The sequence below is a fragment of the Esox lucius genome, chromosome 21 (assembly GCF_011004845.1).
Source record: "Esox lucius isolate fEsoLuc1 chromosome 21, fEsoLuc1.pri, whole genome shotgun sequence".
NCBI lineage: Eukaryota > Metazoa > Chordata > Actinopteri > Esociformes > Esocidae > Esox > Esox lucius.
In genome coordinates this window covers 21294763-21311143 of record NC_047589.1, presented here as the reverse complement: position 1 = coordinate 21311143, position 16381 = coordinate 21294763, and the positions used below count along the sequence as shown (strand labels likewise).

At 38.2% G+C, this 16381-nt stretch overlaps 1 protein-coding gene across 2 annotated transcripts; it reads left to right on the top strand.

Moving 5' to 3' along the window:
• The first annotated feature begins 1483 nt into the window (after window positions 1-1483).
• LOC105019489 (myosin-7) lies at window positions 1484-14999 on the top strand. 2 transcript variants are annotated; one of them, XM_034289463.1, is made up of 37 exons: window positions 1484-1563; window positions 2010-2218; window positions 2311-2454; window positions 2539-2695; window positions 2782-2809; window positions 3379-3484; window positions 3634-3726; window positions 4079-4142; window positions 4238-4336; window positions 4756-4859; window positions 4944-5082; window positions 5160-5278; window positions 5431-5580; window positions 5680-5850; window positions 6013-6322; window positions 6425-6498; window positions 6636-6841; window positions 6940-7063; window positions 7737-7873; window positions 7981-8236; window positions 8470-8712; window positions 8798-8974; window positions 9074-9219; window positions 9295-9385; window positions 9460-9849; window positions 9968-10094; window positions 10193-10311; window positions 10394-10590; window positions 10749-10932; window positions 11097-11262; window positions 11382-11506; window positions 11734-12042; window positions 12155-12358; window positions 12455-12751; window positions 12968-13072; window positions 13276-13371; window positions 13456-13611. In XM_034289463.1, the coding sequence occupies exons 2-37, from the start codon at window positions 2018-2020 to the stop codon at window positions 13609-13611; spliced, it is 5814 nt and encodes a 1937-aa protein (XP_034145354.1). In that variant the 5' UTR covers window positions 1484-1563; window positions 2010-2017. The 2 variants fall into 2 exon arrangements, with proteins under 2 accessions (XP_034145354.1, XP_034145353.1); XM_034289462.1 differs by lacking the exons at window positions 1484-1563; window positions 2010-2218; window positions 2311-2454; ... (2 more) ...; window positions 3379-3484; window positions 3634-3726 and adding exons at window positions 14589-14637; window positions 14899-14999 and having other exon boundaries at window positions 4095-4142; window positions 13456-13590.
• The last annotated feature ends 1382 nt before the right edge of the window (window positions 15000-16381 follow it).

Sequence of the window (16381 nt, the reverse complement as noted above, 5' to 3'; positions counted from 1 at the left end):
CCAGTTGTATGTCGTTACTACAACAGCAGGTTCACATTGGTGTTTTTCAATGAAGAACCTACAAAACGCCCTCTCCAATCAAATATTAACACCCATAAACACAGCTGGGAATTGCATCTCTAATGGTGGCAGTAGGTAACTTATCATTTATTAGGCTCTGGAAGGAAATTAGGTAACACTTCATGGTTGAATGGAAACCCTAAGTGTTAAGTTGTAAGACACCTCTGTGCCCCTTGCACGGGTCTTTAAGGAGGGGATGTCTCTCTGGCAATGACAAGCACTTTATTATGATCATATTACCTTGTAGACAGCATGTAGACACACTTGCAGACAACTTCACACTAATGCACTGACAGCTATCTTAACCTTTACCAAGTGCATATCTTGACCAATAAACATGTGTTACTCTAAATCCAAGACCTGATGATTTGTCTCTATTCCTTAACAAGTTTTCTCAGCTGGGAATTTTAAACCCATTTGCTATCAAATCAATTGGGTTATTATAAGAAAAAAAGTACTCAGTATATGTAAGCACCTATATGTATCACTCTACTTATGTCATGTCATTGAGCTAATCAATGTTCACCTTTAGTGAACTTTAGACAAGTCAAACTCAATTACAAATGTTTTGAATATATAATATGTGATAATATAGATGTACGCTAAACTGAAATAATACTGTACATACAATTAAACCACATACAAATCCCAACAAAATAATAAGATAAAACAATGAATACAGGTTGGGAAATTAAATGAGTGTGGCTGATGCTTATTTGACATAATTCTGGGACTCATTTTTGAGAACTCCAGGAAAGCATAAGAAAATGTATTCCATAAATTGATCAAGGGAAAACATAGAATTGTAAAGACCTGCTTGCTATTTTCAACAGAAAGCTACGAGACAACGACAAAATTAGGAGTTCAACCATATGGGGAATACTTTCAATGCAGCCAATATCTCCCCTCCTCTTTCCGCCCTTGAACAGCCTGTTGTTACAATAAGCCTGATAGGTCAGTGAAGTGCACACCTCTAGAACCAAATACAGATCTTCAGAAATAATCAGTCTAATTTCTGTCATGACATAGCCCATTTCCATGTAAGGCTGACAAACCCTCTTTATAAAGAGTGATGGAGACCTGGGAAGACAAACTAGGGGGAGACACAGGGCACCAGAGATCCTAAAGGTAGTAGGCAGTCCACAGAAGAAGGAAGAGATTATAATTAACCTCCTAAGACCTGAGCTTTGATAATGTATGCATTTTTTATTTCTCTTAGCTTTTTGGGATTAGTAGGACCTGATAAGTATAATATCTAAGCATGGCGCAGACAACTGTCCTCTAATAAGGACAATAGGTTTAAGTTAAGCAGAATGAAGTACATGCTACAGGAAGCCTAAAACATAGTTTCCTCATATGCAGACATAGGGTTTCAGGAGGTTAATCCAATTATTGTCATTGCCACACATAGCAGGTATATTTATTGTTGTTGTTCTTTGTATTTAATCACTCTTTCAGTAGAGAGCCTTTCCACTAAAGGAATTTGAAGGGTGACCAACTAAGGTAAGAATCATCACCTGAAATGGAGATTCTCCAACATGCTTCCAAAGTTCTGAGTGGCTTGCCTAAAATGTAATATATATTTATATGCATATACATATAGATGGATAGATACTGTCTAAATGTTATATTTTCTGTTTTCAATCTAGGCAACTTTAGGTTTAGGTTATGTGTCATTCATGTGTAGTAATAAAAATGCTTCTAAATCATAACTCAGACAAGCCACAGATTGTATGTAAAAGTAATTCTTGTTACATGTGGTCAGCGGCTATGCTCACATTTTGGGTTATTACAAAGGTGTTGTTGTTTCATTGATATTGTTCAGATATCACATCAGGGTTTGACTCTAAATCTGGTATTAATTTCCTTAAAATTAGGTGCAGTATTACTAATCATTTACATCAATACATGAAACTCGTATGTATTAGATTCTTTATTGCTGCCAACAGATTTAAGAATGGGAGACAGTTTGATGGCAGAGTTTGGTGCTGCAGCTTCCTTTCTGCGTAAGTCAGACAAGGAGCGTATGGAATGCCAGACCAGACCCTTTGACATAAAGAGAGAGTGCTATGTTCCTGACCATGAGGTTGAGTTTGTCAAGGCAACCATCACCAGCAGAGACGGGGCCAAAGTCACTGTTAATACTGAGTTTGGAAAGGTAAATACAACACAGAACATATGATGAGTTAGGATGTGAATACCTCAGCACCTGGAATATGATACAAACTATTTAATTTGCTCGTCTTTCAGACTATAACTGTGAAGGAAGATGACGTCCACCCACAGAACCCGCCAAAGTTTGATAAAATTGAGGACATGGCGATGTTCACCTTCCTGCACGAGCCTGCTGTGCTGTTTAACCTCAAAGAGCGTTACGCAGCCTGGATGATCTACGTAAGTGACCTGCCTGCCAACATCTACATCAAATAAAACATGATATGAATTAAACTAAATGTTGATCCTTCTTGTCATCCACAGACCTACTCAGGGCTGTTCTGTGTCACTGTCAACCCCTACAAGTGGCTACCAGTCTACGACCAGTCTGTTGTCAATGCATACAGAGGGAAGAAGAGGAGTGAAGCTCCTCCACATATCTTCTCCATCTCTGACAATGCCTACCAGTACATGTTGTCAGGTAGGATATAACTTTAACTACACTGATGTGGAAAATTACAATGGGAATATTACAGATTTACATTTTACTGATTTTTCTTTCAACAGACAGGGAAAATCAGTCTGTTCTCATCACGTAAGTACATCAACCAGACTATTTAATTAATCTATATCCCCACACTATAAGATTAACTCCAGAAAATCATTTGTATGGTTTGGCTCCAGAATAAACTTTGTTTTGTGCAATGAGTGGAAGTATGCTAGCGTTTCCTGTAGACCTCAAGTCATTCTGATAATGCTAAACTGTGCAAATGCTTAATAGTTGAGAAACACTTGTTATACGGCCCAAGACATAAAATAATAGCCACAAGTATATCAGACTCTGAGAAGCAGAAAAAGGCCTTATTGGCCAAAGTCTATCCCTTAAAAATATTCATTAAAAATATAATAAAAGAGAACATGTTGGCACCTCTAACCAGAGCACAGTATGTATTGCGACATTTCTGTGATCAATTGTATTAGTATATGATGATATACTTCATAACTACATATAATACACAGTGCATTATTTGTATTATTTATTTAATTAAGTCTTTTCAGCTGGAAACGATTTAGTTTCAGGACTGTATATATTGATTTAAAACTAATGTACATAGCTTTAAAAATGTTTAATTAAGACATCAATATTTGTATTCTCAATCCCAGTGGAGAATCCGGTGCTGGAAAGACTGTCAACACCAAGAGAGTCATCCAGTACTTTGCCAGCATTGCAGCTGTTAGTGGAAAGAAAAGTGCAGCAGAAGAAAAAAAGGTCTAATATATTTTTTTATTAACTTGTCTATACTTAATTATAGGTATATACACAGTTGGATGAGCAAATGTTGACAAAATCGCTTGTTAGTTTATACAGCATTGAATTTTACACATGCATTTCAACAATGCATGGCTGTTGGCTTCTAGGGGACCCTGGAGGATCAAATCATCCAGGCCAATCCTGCCCTGGAGGCTTTTGGTAATGCCAAGACCATCAGGAATGACAACTCCTCCCGATTTGTAAGTTTGTCCTACTTTGCAGTCATTCATATTTAAAATGTAATAATTCAACATTAGGATCTGAATTTGATTCATGTATATTGTCTGGATTAGGATTTGATTAGTTGATATACTGTCAGTATATTTCCTTGTGACAATCAGTTAATCTTTTCTTATAAGACTCCATATGCAAATGTCCAGAGTTTAAAATGTATTTGTTTAATTTTTAATATTTCTGTGTTGTATTGACTTTGGCTAGATATAGATGATATTTAAATTATTCCATTAGTTCCATTGCAACAAGCAAACACTATCACACAGATGGTTTTAAAAAAAGGCTGTCATTCATTTCTGCTTTGACAATTACTCTCAGGGTAAATTCATCCGAATTCATTTTGGAGTCAGTGGGAAGCTTTCGTCTGCTGATATTGAGACTTGTGAGTAACAAAACAATAAAACTGGCTGAGAACTAAACAGACCTCTTTCACAGTAATCATGTACATACATAAATTACTGTTCTATACTGCATCAGATCTGCTGGAGAAGTCACGTGTCACTTTCCAGCTCAAGGCTGAGAGAGATTATCACATCTTCTACCAGATCCTGTCTCAAAAGAAACCGGAACTGCTGGGTGAGCATTAAATCATCAAATTCAGCCAAGTTCTGGGTTGAACTAAGAATTTATTTTAATTCCAATTCAACTGGAAGCCAAACCAGACAGTGTGTTACCTACTATCCCAACAGTAAAGCCCCACAAGACAATGTAGCATCATTTTAGTTGTAAAATAAACGTATCTTTCTCAAATGAAAAAGTTCCAATTACCTATATCACATTTGAGCACACAACACTGACATTTTAGGTATACAACTTCCCAGCTGCGATTCTCTATAACTTAATAAGGACTAATTGACCAACTTGTCTATGAATAATATTACAGTTTTCAGACACTTTTCTAATTGATCTCAACCTTAGCACTGGGTAGGCTTTATTATATTACGACCTTTACCACAGTTTGAACACAAATTAAATTGTCGTTTTATTCTGTTCAGAGATGCTACTCATCACCAACAATCCCTATGACTACGCCTTCATCTCCCAAGGAGAGATCGCTGTCACTTCCATTAATGATGCAGATGAGCTGATGGCAACTGATGTGGGTAAAATATCTAAGAAACAATACTGAAATTGTTCGAACTTTTTCTCAAATACTAAATAATTGCCCTTAATTTGGACATAGGAAGCCTTTGATGTCCTGGGCTTCTCACAAGAGGAAAAAAATGGAATTTACAAGCTGACTGGAGCCATCATGCACTTTGGTAACATGAGGTTCAAGAACAAGCAGAGGGAAGAGCAAGCAGAGGCAGATGGCACTGAGAGTAAGTGCAAAGGACTTAAAACTTCTCACTCAATATACGGTAATCAGATCACAAATCATAAAACGTTGCCTTTCCAGATGTTGACAAAGCTGCATATCTGATGGCCCTGAACTCTGCTGACCTGGTCAAGGGGCTGTGTCACCCAAGGGTCAAAGTAGGAAATGAATGGGTCACTAAAGGTCAGAGTGTTGACCAGGTAAGTCTAGAAATAGTTGCTAAGATGCTAATATCTGGAATTCGCCACTGAGGGTACGTTTTGGTCCAAGACTAGTTCTAGTATGTGACTGGTAAACTGTCCCTGTGAGATGTTATCTTGAGTGTATATTTTGGTACATTTATATTTTTTAGGTGTACTATGCGATTGGTGCACTGGCAAAATCAGTTTATGAGAAGATGTTCCTCTGGATGGTGGTAAGAATCAACCTTTCTCTTGACACTAAGAACGCTCGACAGCACTTCATTGGTGTGCTGGACATCGCTGGATTTGAGATCTTTGATGTAAGTGTTGAAAATACATTTTTAAAAAGCACCAGAAAATACATTTCTAAAACAACATGGCAGCTGACACAATGCAATAACTAAGAAACTTCCTTCCAGTTCAACACCTTTGAGCAGCTGTGCATCAACTTCACTAATGAGAAGCTGCAACAGTTTTTCAACCACCACATGTTTGTGCTGGAGCAGGAAGAGTATAAGAAAGAGGGCATCGTCTGGGAGTTCATTGACTTTGGCATGGACTTGGCAGCATGTATCGAGCTCATTGAGAAGGTTGGTATCTTCACTTTAGTAGAAGTTCATAAGATGTCTAATGACTGATCTTTGACATTTCAAGCATTTAACAAAGTATTTCAAAAGTGTGCAATATTATTATATTTATTCATTGAACGTATCCATTGGTATTAAGCTGTTTTCATTCATTCCTTCCCCTAGCCCATGGGTATCATGTCCATCCTTGAAGAGGAGTGCATGTTCCCCAAGGCCAGTGATGCCACATTCAAAGCTAAGCTGTATGACAACCACTTGGGCAAAAATGCATGCTTTCAGAAACCCAGGATGATTAAGGGTAGACCAGAGGCTCATTTCTCCCTGGTTCACTATGCTGGAATTGTTGACTACAACATTGGTAACTGGCTAGTCAAGAACAAGGACCCACTGAATGAGACTGTGGTCGGACTGTTCCAAAAGTCAAGTCTGAAATTCCTGGCTAACCTCTTTGTGGGTTATGCTGGTACAGAAGGAGGTACTGTGTGTTTCTATCTGGAAAGACTATAAACTTCTTAAATAAGTAACAATCAACATAGTAGTGGAAATAGTATATCTGAATTGTTAAAATGTATCACAGCTCCTGAAGAAAAGGCCTCTGGAGGAAAAAAGAAGAAAGGCTCTTCCTTCCAGACCGTGTCTGCCTTGCACAGGGTAAAACCCAACTTAAATCCTATTTACGATGCTACTATACAGTATTTGGCATTGCAGAATTAAATGTTGTTTTGACTTGTTAAATTCTTGGACACTCATTCATTGATGGAAAATTCAACTTTATTTATAAATCACAGGAGAACTTGGGTAAACTCATGACCAACTTGAGGTCAACTCACCCCCACTTTGTGCGCTGCATCATCCCCAACGAGACCAAGACTCCTGGGGCCATGGAGAATCCTCTGGTCATGCATCAGCTGCGCTGTAACGGTGTGCTGGAAGGTATCAGGATCTGCAGAAAGGGCTTCCCAAACAGGATCCTGTATGCTGACTTCAAACAAAGGTAGACATTATTATTTATTAACTTAAAAAATCTATGAAATATTCTACCTTTTCAGGTCTTTCCTATTTCAATATGATTATTTATTCTATTAAACTCAGATACCGCATCCTCAATCCAAATGCAATCCCTGAGGGTCAGTTCATGGACAACATGAAGGCAGCAGAAAAACTCCTGGGCTCTCTGGACATTGACCATGCCCAGTACAGATTAGGACACACTAAGGTAAATTCTTCGAACTCTATAAATTCTAGAACATTACCAATACACAAACATCACAACAACTGAGCATTATCTTGTGATATAACTGATATTCAACTGATAATGCTTATCTCATGTCAATGGTCTTGACCAATCAGATAACAATAATCAGCAAAACATGAACCATCAACGTTAACACAAAAAAACATTTGTGTTTAACTTCTAATTGGCATGCTGGCTTATGTGGTCATGTTGATACCACATTTTACTGCTTCACTTAATTTTGGCTCCATATTTAAACTCTAGCTTTTTCACAAAAACATTTGTGTTTAATATCAGGTTTTCAACATGAAATAAGCACTGGTACATTTACTTAAGATTGTAGTATATTATGTACACTAACAGTACGTAAAATAGTAAAAAGATATATTTTCATACGTTGCAGAGGCTCCCTCCTGATCTTGTGCTGTAAATAATTTTCATTTTCTTAAAGAAATGTATATTATTACAATTTAAATTTTGTATGTATGTAACGTTAGTGTCTTGGTTTTGTGTTTGTGCGTCTTATAAAAAATGTAAGAAAATCAGGTAGCTTTGCATTAGAAATTAATGCACACTGTTTGAGATGGACTGTATTTTTAAAGATCTTGCCAAATACAAAATAAATAAAAGGCAACACATTATGCTGCATCTTTAGGTGTTCTTCAAAGCTGGTCTTCTTGGTACCCTGGAGGAGATGAGAGATGATCGCCTGGCTCTTATCATCACTGGACTTCAGGCTCGATCTCGTGGTTTACTTGCCAGAATTGAGTTCCAGAAAATTGTTGAACGCAGGTCGGAAACAAAAAAAGATGAAAAGAATTGAAGAAATTATGAAGAAAAACTGCATACAATGTTTTAGGTGGAAATAATTGTATGAGCTCATTTTATTTATTTCACAGGGATGCCTTGCTTGTGATCCAATGGAACATCCGTGCATTCATGGGTGTCAAGAACTGGCCCTGGATGAAGATGTACTTCAAGATTAAACCTCTGCTGAAGTCAGCAGAGACTGAAAAGGAAATGGCCAACATGAAGGAAGAATTCCTGAAGCTTAAAGAGGCTTTTGCTAAATCTGAAGCACGTAAAAAAGAGCTGGAAGAGAAGATGGTCTCCCTTATCCAAGAGAAGAATGACCTACAACTTGCTGTCCAAACTGTGAGTAACTATGACTGACACTTACTTTGTTGCAGCCCGTTTCTTGGTCAAAATGGTCTTTCTTGATACAGTAGCTATTAGCTAACTAGTGAAATAGAAAAACAGACACATGATCTGCTAATATGATCTGCATTTGTCAGTCATCTGTAAAGTTGAAATACTTTGTCAAAAACAGACTACTGAGCATTGGATAAATTGATGTGCTTAAATTATATTTACATATCAATTGACAGTCAGAAGATACTATTTGCGATGCTGAGGAGAGATGTGAGGGTCTGATCAAAAGCAAGATCCAGCTTGAGGCCAAAGCCAAAGAGCTGACTGAGAGACTGGAGGATGAGGAGGAGATGAATGCAGAGCTGACTGCTAAGAAGAGAAAGCTGGAGGATGAGTGCTCTGAACTGAAGAAAGACATTGATGATCTGGAGCTCACCCTGGCTAAAGTGGAGAAGGAAAAGCATGCCACAGAAAACAAGGTAAAACAATTACTCATTTTGTGATGTTACAATTTAAATGATTTGGCTTGAATAAAAGTGTAATTCCACTCTTCTGTTCTCTTAGGTTAAAAACCTGACTGAGGAGATGTCAGGCCTGGATGAAATCATTGCTAAGCTGACCAAAGAGAAGAAAGCTCTGCAGGAGGCACATCAGCAAACACTGGATGACCTACAAAGTGAGGAAGACAAGGTCAACACACTGACCAAGGCCAAAGCCAAACTGGAACAGCAAGTTGATGATGTTAGTATTAAAACAGGAATTAAAAAAAACACACCATAATTTGAAATAAAAATGATGGTCAATTGTGAACTGCGGATGATAAATACATATTTGTATCAGCTTGAAGGATCTCTGGAGCAAGAAAAAAAGGTGAGGATGGACCTTGAGAGAGCCAAGCGAAAGCTGGAGGGAGACTTGAAGTTGACCCAGGAGAGCCTAATGGACCTGGAGAATGACAAGCAGCAGCTGGAGGAGAGAATGAAGAAGTAAGATCACAACCCACAAAATGTCATGAATAATTTCCCCAGAGAAATGCCTCAATTACCTGCTTTACTTATCAGGAAGGACTTTGAAATGAGCCACCTCAACAGCAAGATTGAGGATGAGCAGGCAATGAATGTCCAGCTTCAGAAGAAACTGAAGGAGATTCAGGTATTTAAATGGTATTGTTCAAAAGGGAATCCCTACTTTATCTGCAGATCTAACTAGAACATTTTTCATTTCAGGCTCGCATTGAGGAGCTGGAGGAAGAGCTAGAGGCTGAGAGAGCTGCCCGTGCCAAGGTGGAGAAACAGAGGGCAGATTTGGCCAGAGAACTGGAAGAGATCAGTGAGAGGCTGGAAGAAGCTGGTGGAGCCACTTCTGCCCAGATTGAGATGAACAAGAAGAGGGAGGCTGAGTTCCAGAAGATGCGTAGAGACCTTGAAGAGGCAACTCTGCAGCATGAGGCTACAACTGCCACTCTGAGGAAGAAAAATGCTGACAGTGTTGCTGACCTGGGAGAACAAATTGACAACCTTCAAAGAGTGAAGCAGAAGCTGGAGAAGGAGAAGAGTGAGCTCAGGCTTGAGTTGGATGATGTGGTCTCCAACATGGAGCAGATTGTCAAGGCTAAGGTCAGTGGACTCATCATAAAAACTATATACAAGCATTTTCTGAGATCATACTGATATCAAACATGCTCTTAGTTTTAGGGTGTACTGTGTTATCTAAAAAAAACATGTATTTTTTTAGACAAACTTAGAGAAAATGTGCCGCACTTCAGAGGATCTGATGAGTGAATACAGGACTAAAGCTGAGGAAGGACAGCGATCCATAAATGATTTCAGCATGCAGAAAGCAAAATTTCAAACTGAAAATGGTATATTAATATATAAACTGGACATTTAAATGAACAGCCACAATAAATCACTTTGTTAAGAAACATTATTGTTAATAGCATAAATTGTTTGAAAACAGGTGAACTGTCCAGACAGCTGGAGGAGAAAGACTCTCTGGTCTCCCAACTGACCAGATGTAAGCAGTCCAACATTCAGCAGATTGAAGACCTTAAGAGACAACTGGAGGAGGAAATCAAGGTAAATCCATAAATATATAGAGTTACTGTCCCATGTCCAACTACACTTATAATTACAAATATTTTCTTTTTACAATTTGTAGGCAAAGAATGCACTTGCCCATGCAGTACAGTCTGCTCGTCATGACTCAGATCTGCTGAGGGAGCAGTATGAGGAGGAGCAGGAGGCCAAGGCTGAGCTTCAGCGCAGCATGTCTAAGGCCAATGCTGAGGTTGCTCAGTGGAGAACCAAGTATGAAACTGATGCCATCCAGAAGACCGAAGAGCTGGAGGAGGCAAAGTAAGAGGTTTTCAAAATGTTCATGTATTCTAGCTTTGGTGAATTACAAATATCCAAATGTGCATTAAGACGGACAGATATTTTACCTCATGTTCAACCATTACATGTGGGCCTACATCAGTTAGAAAACAGGCAGCTGTTCTGAAATGTCAATCTAGGAAGAAGCTGGCTCAGCGTCTGCAGGATGCAGAAGAAGCTGTTGAAGCTGTTAATGCTAAATGCTCATCCCTGGAGAAGACTAAACACAGACTTCAAAATGAGATAGAAGATCTCATGGTGGACGTAGAGAGATCCAACGCTGCTGCAGCTGCTCTGGACAAGAAGCAAAGAAACTTTGACAAGGTAAAAAAAAACTAGAATACATAAAAGGCACAGCAGCCCATCAAAAGCTTCTAATCCCCGTGCCTCAGGAAGTTGGGCTTTCGGATCAAGACATTTCACATTCTCTCTATGTACATTTCCATATTAGACTATAAACAACTAGCTTAAAACCATGTAATTTCTAGGTCCTGGCTGAATGGAAGCAGAAGTTTGAGGAGTCTCAAGCTGAGTTGGAGAGCTCTCAGAAAGAGGCCAGATCTCTAAGCACGGAGCTCTTCAAACTGAAGAACTCTTATGAGGAATCTCTGGATCATTTGGAGACCATGAAGAGGGAAAACAAGAACCTCCAAGGTAAGAGCATAAGCATTTTCTGCCAATTTGCCAGCTTTGCATTTCATATTGAACATTGACAAGTTATAAAACCAATTCTTGCTAAATATATTCTGAGACACAAAAATCTTTTTCTACAGAGGAAATTTCTGATTTGACTGAGCAGCTTGGTGAGGGCGGAAAAAGTATCCATGAGCTGGAGAAAGTCCGTAAACAACTGGAGCAAGAAAAGGCTGAGATACAGACTGCTCTAGAAGAAGCTGAGGTGATACTGAAAAAGATGTACTGGTAGAGACAGATACTATTCACTAATGAAGTAAGATTAGATATGTAGTTTCTTTGGTCCAGTGTTTGAAGCTCCTGATGATTGTAGCATATATACCTTTTGAACTCCCCCTATTTAAATATCTCTTCAATTTAAGTAAAATAATTTAGATAAGAATGCCGTACAAACAAAATATATATATATATATATTATTCATTTGTTTATAGGGCTCATTAGAGCATGAAGAAGGGAAAATCCTGAGAGCTCAACTGGAGTTCCACCAGGTCAAAGCTGAAATTGAGCGGAAGCTGGTTGAAAAGGATGAAGAGATGGAGACGAATAAGAGGAACCAACAGAGAGTGGTGGATTGCCTGCAAAGCTCCCTGGACTCTGAGACTCGTAGCAGGAACGAAGCTCTCAGGCTGAAGAAGAAGATGGAGGGAGATCTCAATGAGATGGAGATTCAGCTCAGTCAGGCCAACAGGCAGGCATCAGAAGCCCAGAAGCAACTTAAGGGTCTTCATGCCCATCTAAAGGTTAAACTTACACATCATTGAACTAAAAACTGCTTGCTACTTCACACAAAGCTAAATCAGTATGTAAAACAAAATGAAAGAAATGTAGTGGCATCTTTAATTCTTTTTACAGGATTCTCAACTGCAGCTGGATGATGCTCTTCGTGGCAGTGATGAACTGAAAGAGAACATTGCCATAATGGAGAGACGCAACAACCTGATGCAGGCTGAACTGGATGAGCTGAGGTCCCTGGTGGAGCAGACTGAGAGAGGCCGCAAACTGGCTGAGCAGGAACTTCTGGATGTTAGTGAGAGAGTTCAGTTGCTCCACTCACAGGTAAGATGGAAATAACAAATAATATTAGTTGTAAATCATTTCTTCTTAAAGTATGTACATATATTATACAAATATATACATTCACGGTATGTGTAGAATACCAGCCTACTGAACCAGAAGAAGAAGTTAGAGGGCGACACATCCCAGCTTCAGAATGAAGTGGAAGAGGCTGTGCAGGAGTGCAGAAATGCTGAGGAAAAGGCCAAGAAGGCCATAACTGATGCTGCCATGATGGCAGAAGAGCTGAAGAAAGAACAGGACACCAATGCTCACCTGGAGCGCATGAAGAAGAACATGGAGCAGACTATTAAGGACCTGCAGCACCGTCTGGATGAAGCTGAACAAATCGCCATGAAAGGTGGCAAGAAGCAGATCCAGAAGCTGGAGTCCAGAGTAAGTGTCATACCCATAATAACTGCTCATACTGTACGTGTATTTCAAGTCATATATATATACATACAAACTATTAGTAGGGGTAAATAACTAAATAATTGGAAAAAGTGTTAACATTAATACATTTTTTGTCATGGGGTCTGACATCAATATTGAAAGGAGGAACAGCAAAATTTGGCAATGAAAATAGGGTTTAACACTGATCCTTATTTTTAGGTGAGGGAGCTAGAGGGTGAGGTGGAAATGGAACAAAGGAAGAGCAGTGATTCTGTGAAAGGAGTCCGTAAATATGAGAGACGTGTCAAGGAGCTCACCTACCAGGTACATCATATACTTTAATTTGAAAGTCCAAGGTTTATCTGTTCAGCTTGCAGACATATCCCAACTGATTGGCAAAGCAATGAATCCAACTAATAGCTTACAATACCTATATAACAGGACAAATGTGTACAGAGTAAAGTAATGCTAACTAAGTTATACAGTGTGCCTCCCTGGTTCATTTTTCCCGCTATGTTTTCTTGCAGACAGAAGAGGACCGGAAGAATTTGAGCCGCCTTCAGGACCTGGTGGACAAACTGCAACTGAAGGTTAAGTCCTACAAAAAAACTGCAGAGGAGGCTGTAAGTAATCTACCATCATCTAACTGATGCATCTGTCATTCGCAAAAGTTGTATGCTAGAAACCATATGTAAACATTTTTGCAGGAGGAACAAGCCAATTCCAATTTGTCCAAGTTCCGCAAGATTCAGCATGAACTGGATGAGGCAGAGGAGAGGGCTGATATTGCTGAGTCTCAGGTCAACAAGATGAGAGCCAAGAGTCGTGATATCAGCTCCAAGGTGAGCAAAGTGAGAAAATGAAATTGAGTTTCATGCCATGTCAACTGTGCTTTCAACTGAAAGGCAGGGACGTTTTTTGGTTCAGACTGATGAGTCAGGAAACGATAGCTTTTCATTAAACAATATAAATGCAGACATTTTCATTTGATGACAACAGAAGAACAACTGCATTTGGTTAGAGGCAAAACAAAATAAATGCAGACATTTTCATTTGATGACAACAGAAGAACAACTGCATTTGGTTAGAGGCACACAAGTAAACTGCCTTATAACAACATCATGTACAGTAATTGCAAAGATGTTTTCCATTGAATTTTCCATTGAAATAGTGTAACCAGACACATTTTCTAATGTTTTTCTTCAACTTAAACTCATATCTTAACTGAAAAAAATCTTCATAGAAGAAAAAAATAAATAAATCAATCACAGTGTTGTCTCAGTCAGAGTGCTCTACTGATAAAATGCTTATTTAGAATGTGGACTTTTGACTGGACAAAAGACGAAAAGCAATTAATTCTTCAAAGTGAATATACAATAAGAAGCAGTGTACTTAAATAATAAAGCAAAAAAAAATATGGATTTCATTTTAGCTTGGCAGGAAATTCAGATTTCTGCATTACTGTGAACAATGTTGTTTATATTTTCTGTATAATTTGTTTTTTGAATCAATGTTGATTTTACTATGGCTTACCCTCCCATCCCCTTTGTGCCAATTAGCAGTTGTAAATAACTCTAAGCTATTCATAGTACAGTTGAAGAGCAATAATTATTTGTTGTTCAACGAATCATTCATAATTGCTAAAACAAATGTTTTGCAGATACATGCTTAGAATCTGTATGGGACTGCATGATGTTCATATTGAATTCCATACCATAATATGCGCATATATACCAACATTTTCCCTTGATATCATTTTAAGGACCCAGGACATAAAGTGTATTCCATTACACAGTAAAATGTCAGTTTTCTAATAATCAATCCATCTTGTATGTCACAGAAAGGAAAAGATGAGGAGTGAGGCCAAGAGCTGTTAAGCCAGGTCCCAGGTTGGTTCTATGTAATGACAATAATTATATTAGTCACATACATTATATAGAGTAAAATACATAGCCTATTTCATTTAAAAAAGCTACTGGAACACTTCTCAAAGAAAATGCTATAGAACAGAATTTAATATAATCACAGAAATATTAGTTTAAAAAACATTTCAAAAGCATACCTTTCAGTGTCCACTTTCTGTGAAATAGAGGTGTTGTTCTTGCAAATGATATACTGGAACCTCAACCTTTATCGATCTTTTCTCACAGAAAGGACATGATGAGTGAAGCTACCAGATGAACCTTTCTGAAAATCTCTACGATTCAGCTGTTTCTCTATTCTCCATGAAACATGAAAAGAATAAAGACTAAAGGCAATTTACATACACCCTCTGAGTATTCTTTCTAGCATTTTACTTATGTGTCAAAGGTTGTCCATGCCTGTAGTAGAGACCTTTTTTTTCTCAATACAAACAGCAATTTGCATTACATCACTTGAAAGGTTGATAAAATTGTAAGTGCCATGATAAAATGTGCCTTCTTAATTGCTGGCCCAGTATTACGTTGGAAATATATGGCAATATGTAAGATTTTTACTGTATTACTAGCATTAAAAAAGCAAAAAACGCCCAGTAGACATCTGCAGTTCTGCATGTTGTTAGTTAATGTTGAAAATAATATTTGTCTACAAAATGATTCCGAGTGACTCAACATATTCCCCATTTATACGTACAATGACTTGTAATCTCCTTATACTCGTTTTAGACACTCGCTGTACGATCCTTCCAACTCAGTTACAAAATATAAACTGTGGTAGCTAGCTTGAGTGCTTAAGGTCTACTGTAGCTATAGTAATTTTTTCTAAATAATCTACTTTTCAATACGCCACTTTTCAAAAAATAATATATAATCTGGTGAACATCACCAACGCAAATTTCATGAAGTGTTGTGCATAGTAAGCATAAGATGATTTCAATGTTTGTATTGCACGCGGTCTAACATTTATTTCTACGTGTTTGGCGTATACATTATGAGCTCCAGGGTTGTCCAGAAAGCTAGATTAGTAATTTAGTAGGCTAACTTTTGGCTCCAGTAAGCCAGCTTGAAATATAGCCAAACCAGAAACCATTACTAGAAATCCTCTGAACCAAACTACACAATACAATTTTGTAATTTTGCGTTTTTATCAGCTGCAAGGATCTTTCTGCTCCCATGGGGTTACAACTACAAATACTATGTGTAGTGATGAAAAGCACTTTGACATTGAATAGTATAAAACACCGTTGGCTATGGAAAGGGCCTACGATTGCAAGTGTGATACTGTGACATATCTTGCAATTTAGTTTATCCGCTTTAAAATGTTATTAGCGTTGTAATAAAAAATGCTCCATAAATAAAAACATTATTAATCACCCATGGGTGTATAGGTCTATGTGATAATTTAATCATGCCACATCACTTGAGTTCACTGTGTTATTTTCTGCCAGTCTCAACCTGACTTTTGTGGCAGCACTGGTGTTACTTTCGGAGAAATAATTTACAGCTCCATCTTCTGACTCCACGTCACGTCTTCCGTAATCATCGTGAGTTTTTAATTGTTGCACGCAAGTGCGAGTTTTTAGCTCAACCAATCTGCGCTTCAATCTGCCTTAATTAAAGGAATCCAGTAAGTACGTCCATTACAAACATGTACAGTTCAGTGGTCATGTTAACCTGCAGCACCCCACATGCATTCAACTCGAGCTACCGAATG

What these genes read in the sequence shown, in the direction of transcription:
- LOC105019489 (XM_034289463.1), top strand. Translation starts at nt 2,018, where the DNA reads ATGGGAGACAGTTTGATGGCAGAGTTTGGTGCTGCAGCTTCCTTTCTG. An exon ending in GTCTGCTGATATTGAGACTT is followed by an intron (nt 4,143 to 4,237) that starts GTGAGTAACAAA and finishes ATACTGCATCAG; the next exon opens with ATCTGCTGGAGAAGTCACGT. An exon ending in GTATCGAGCTCATTGAGAAG is followed by an intron (nt 5,851 to 6,012) that starts GTTGGTATCTTC and finishes TCCTTCCCCTAG; the next exon opens with CCCATGGGTATCATGTCCAT.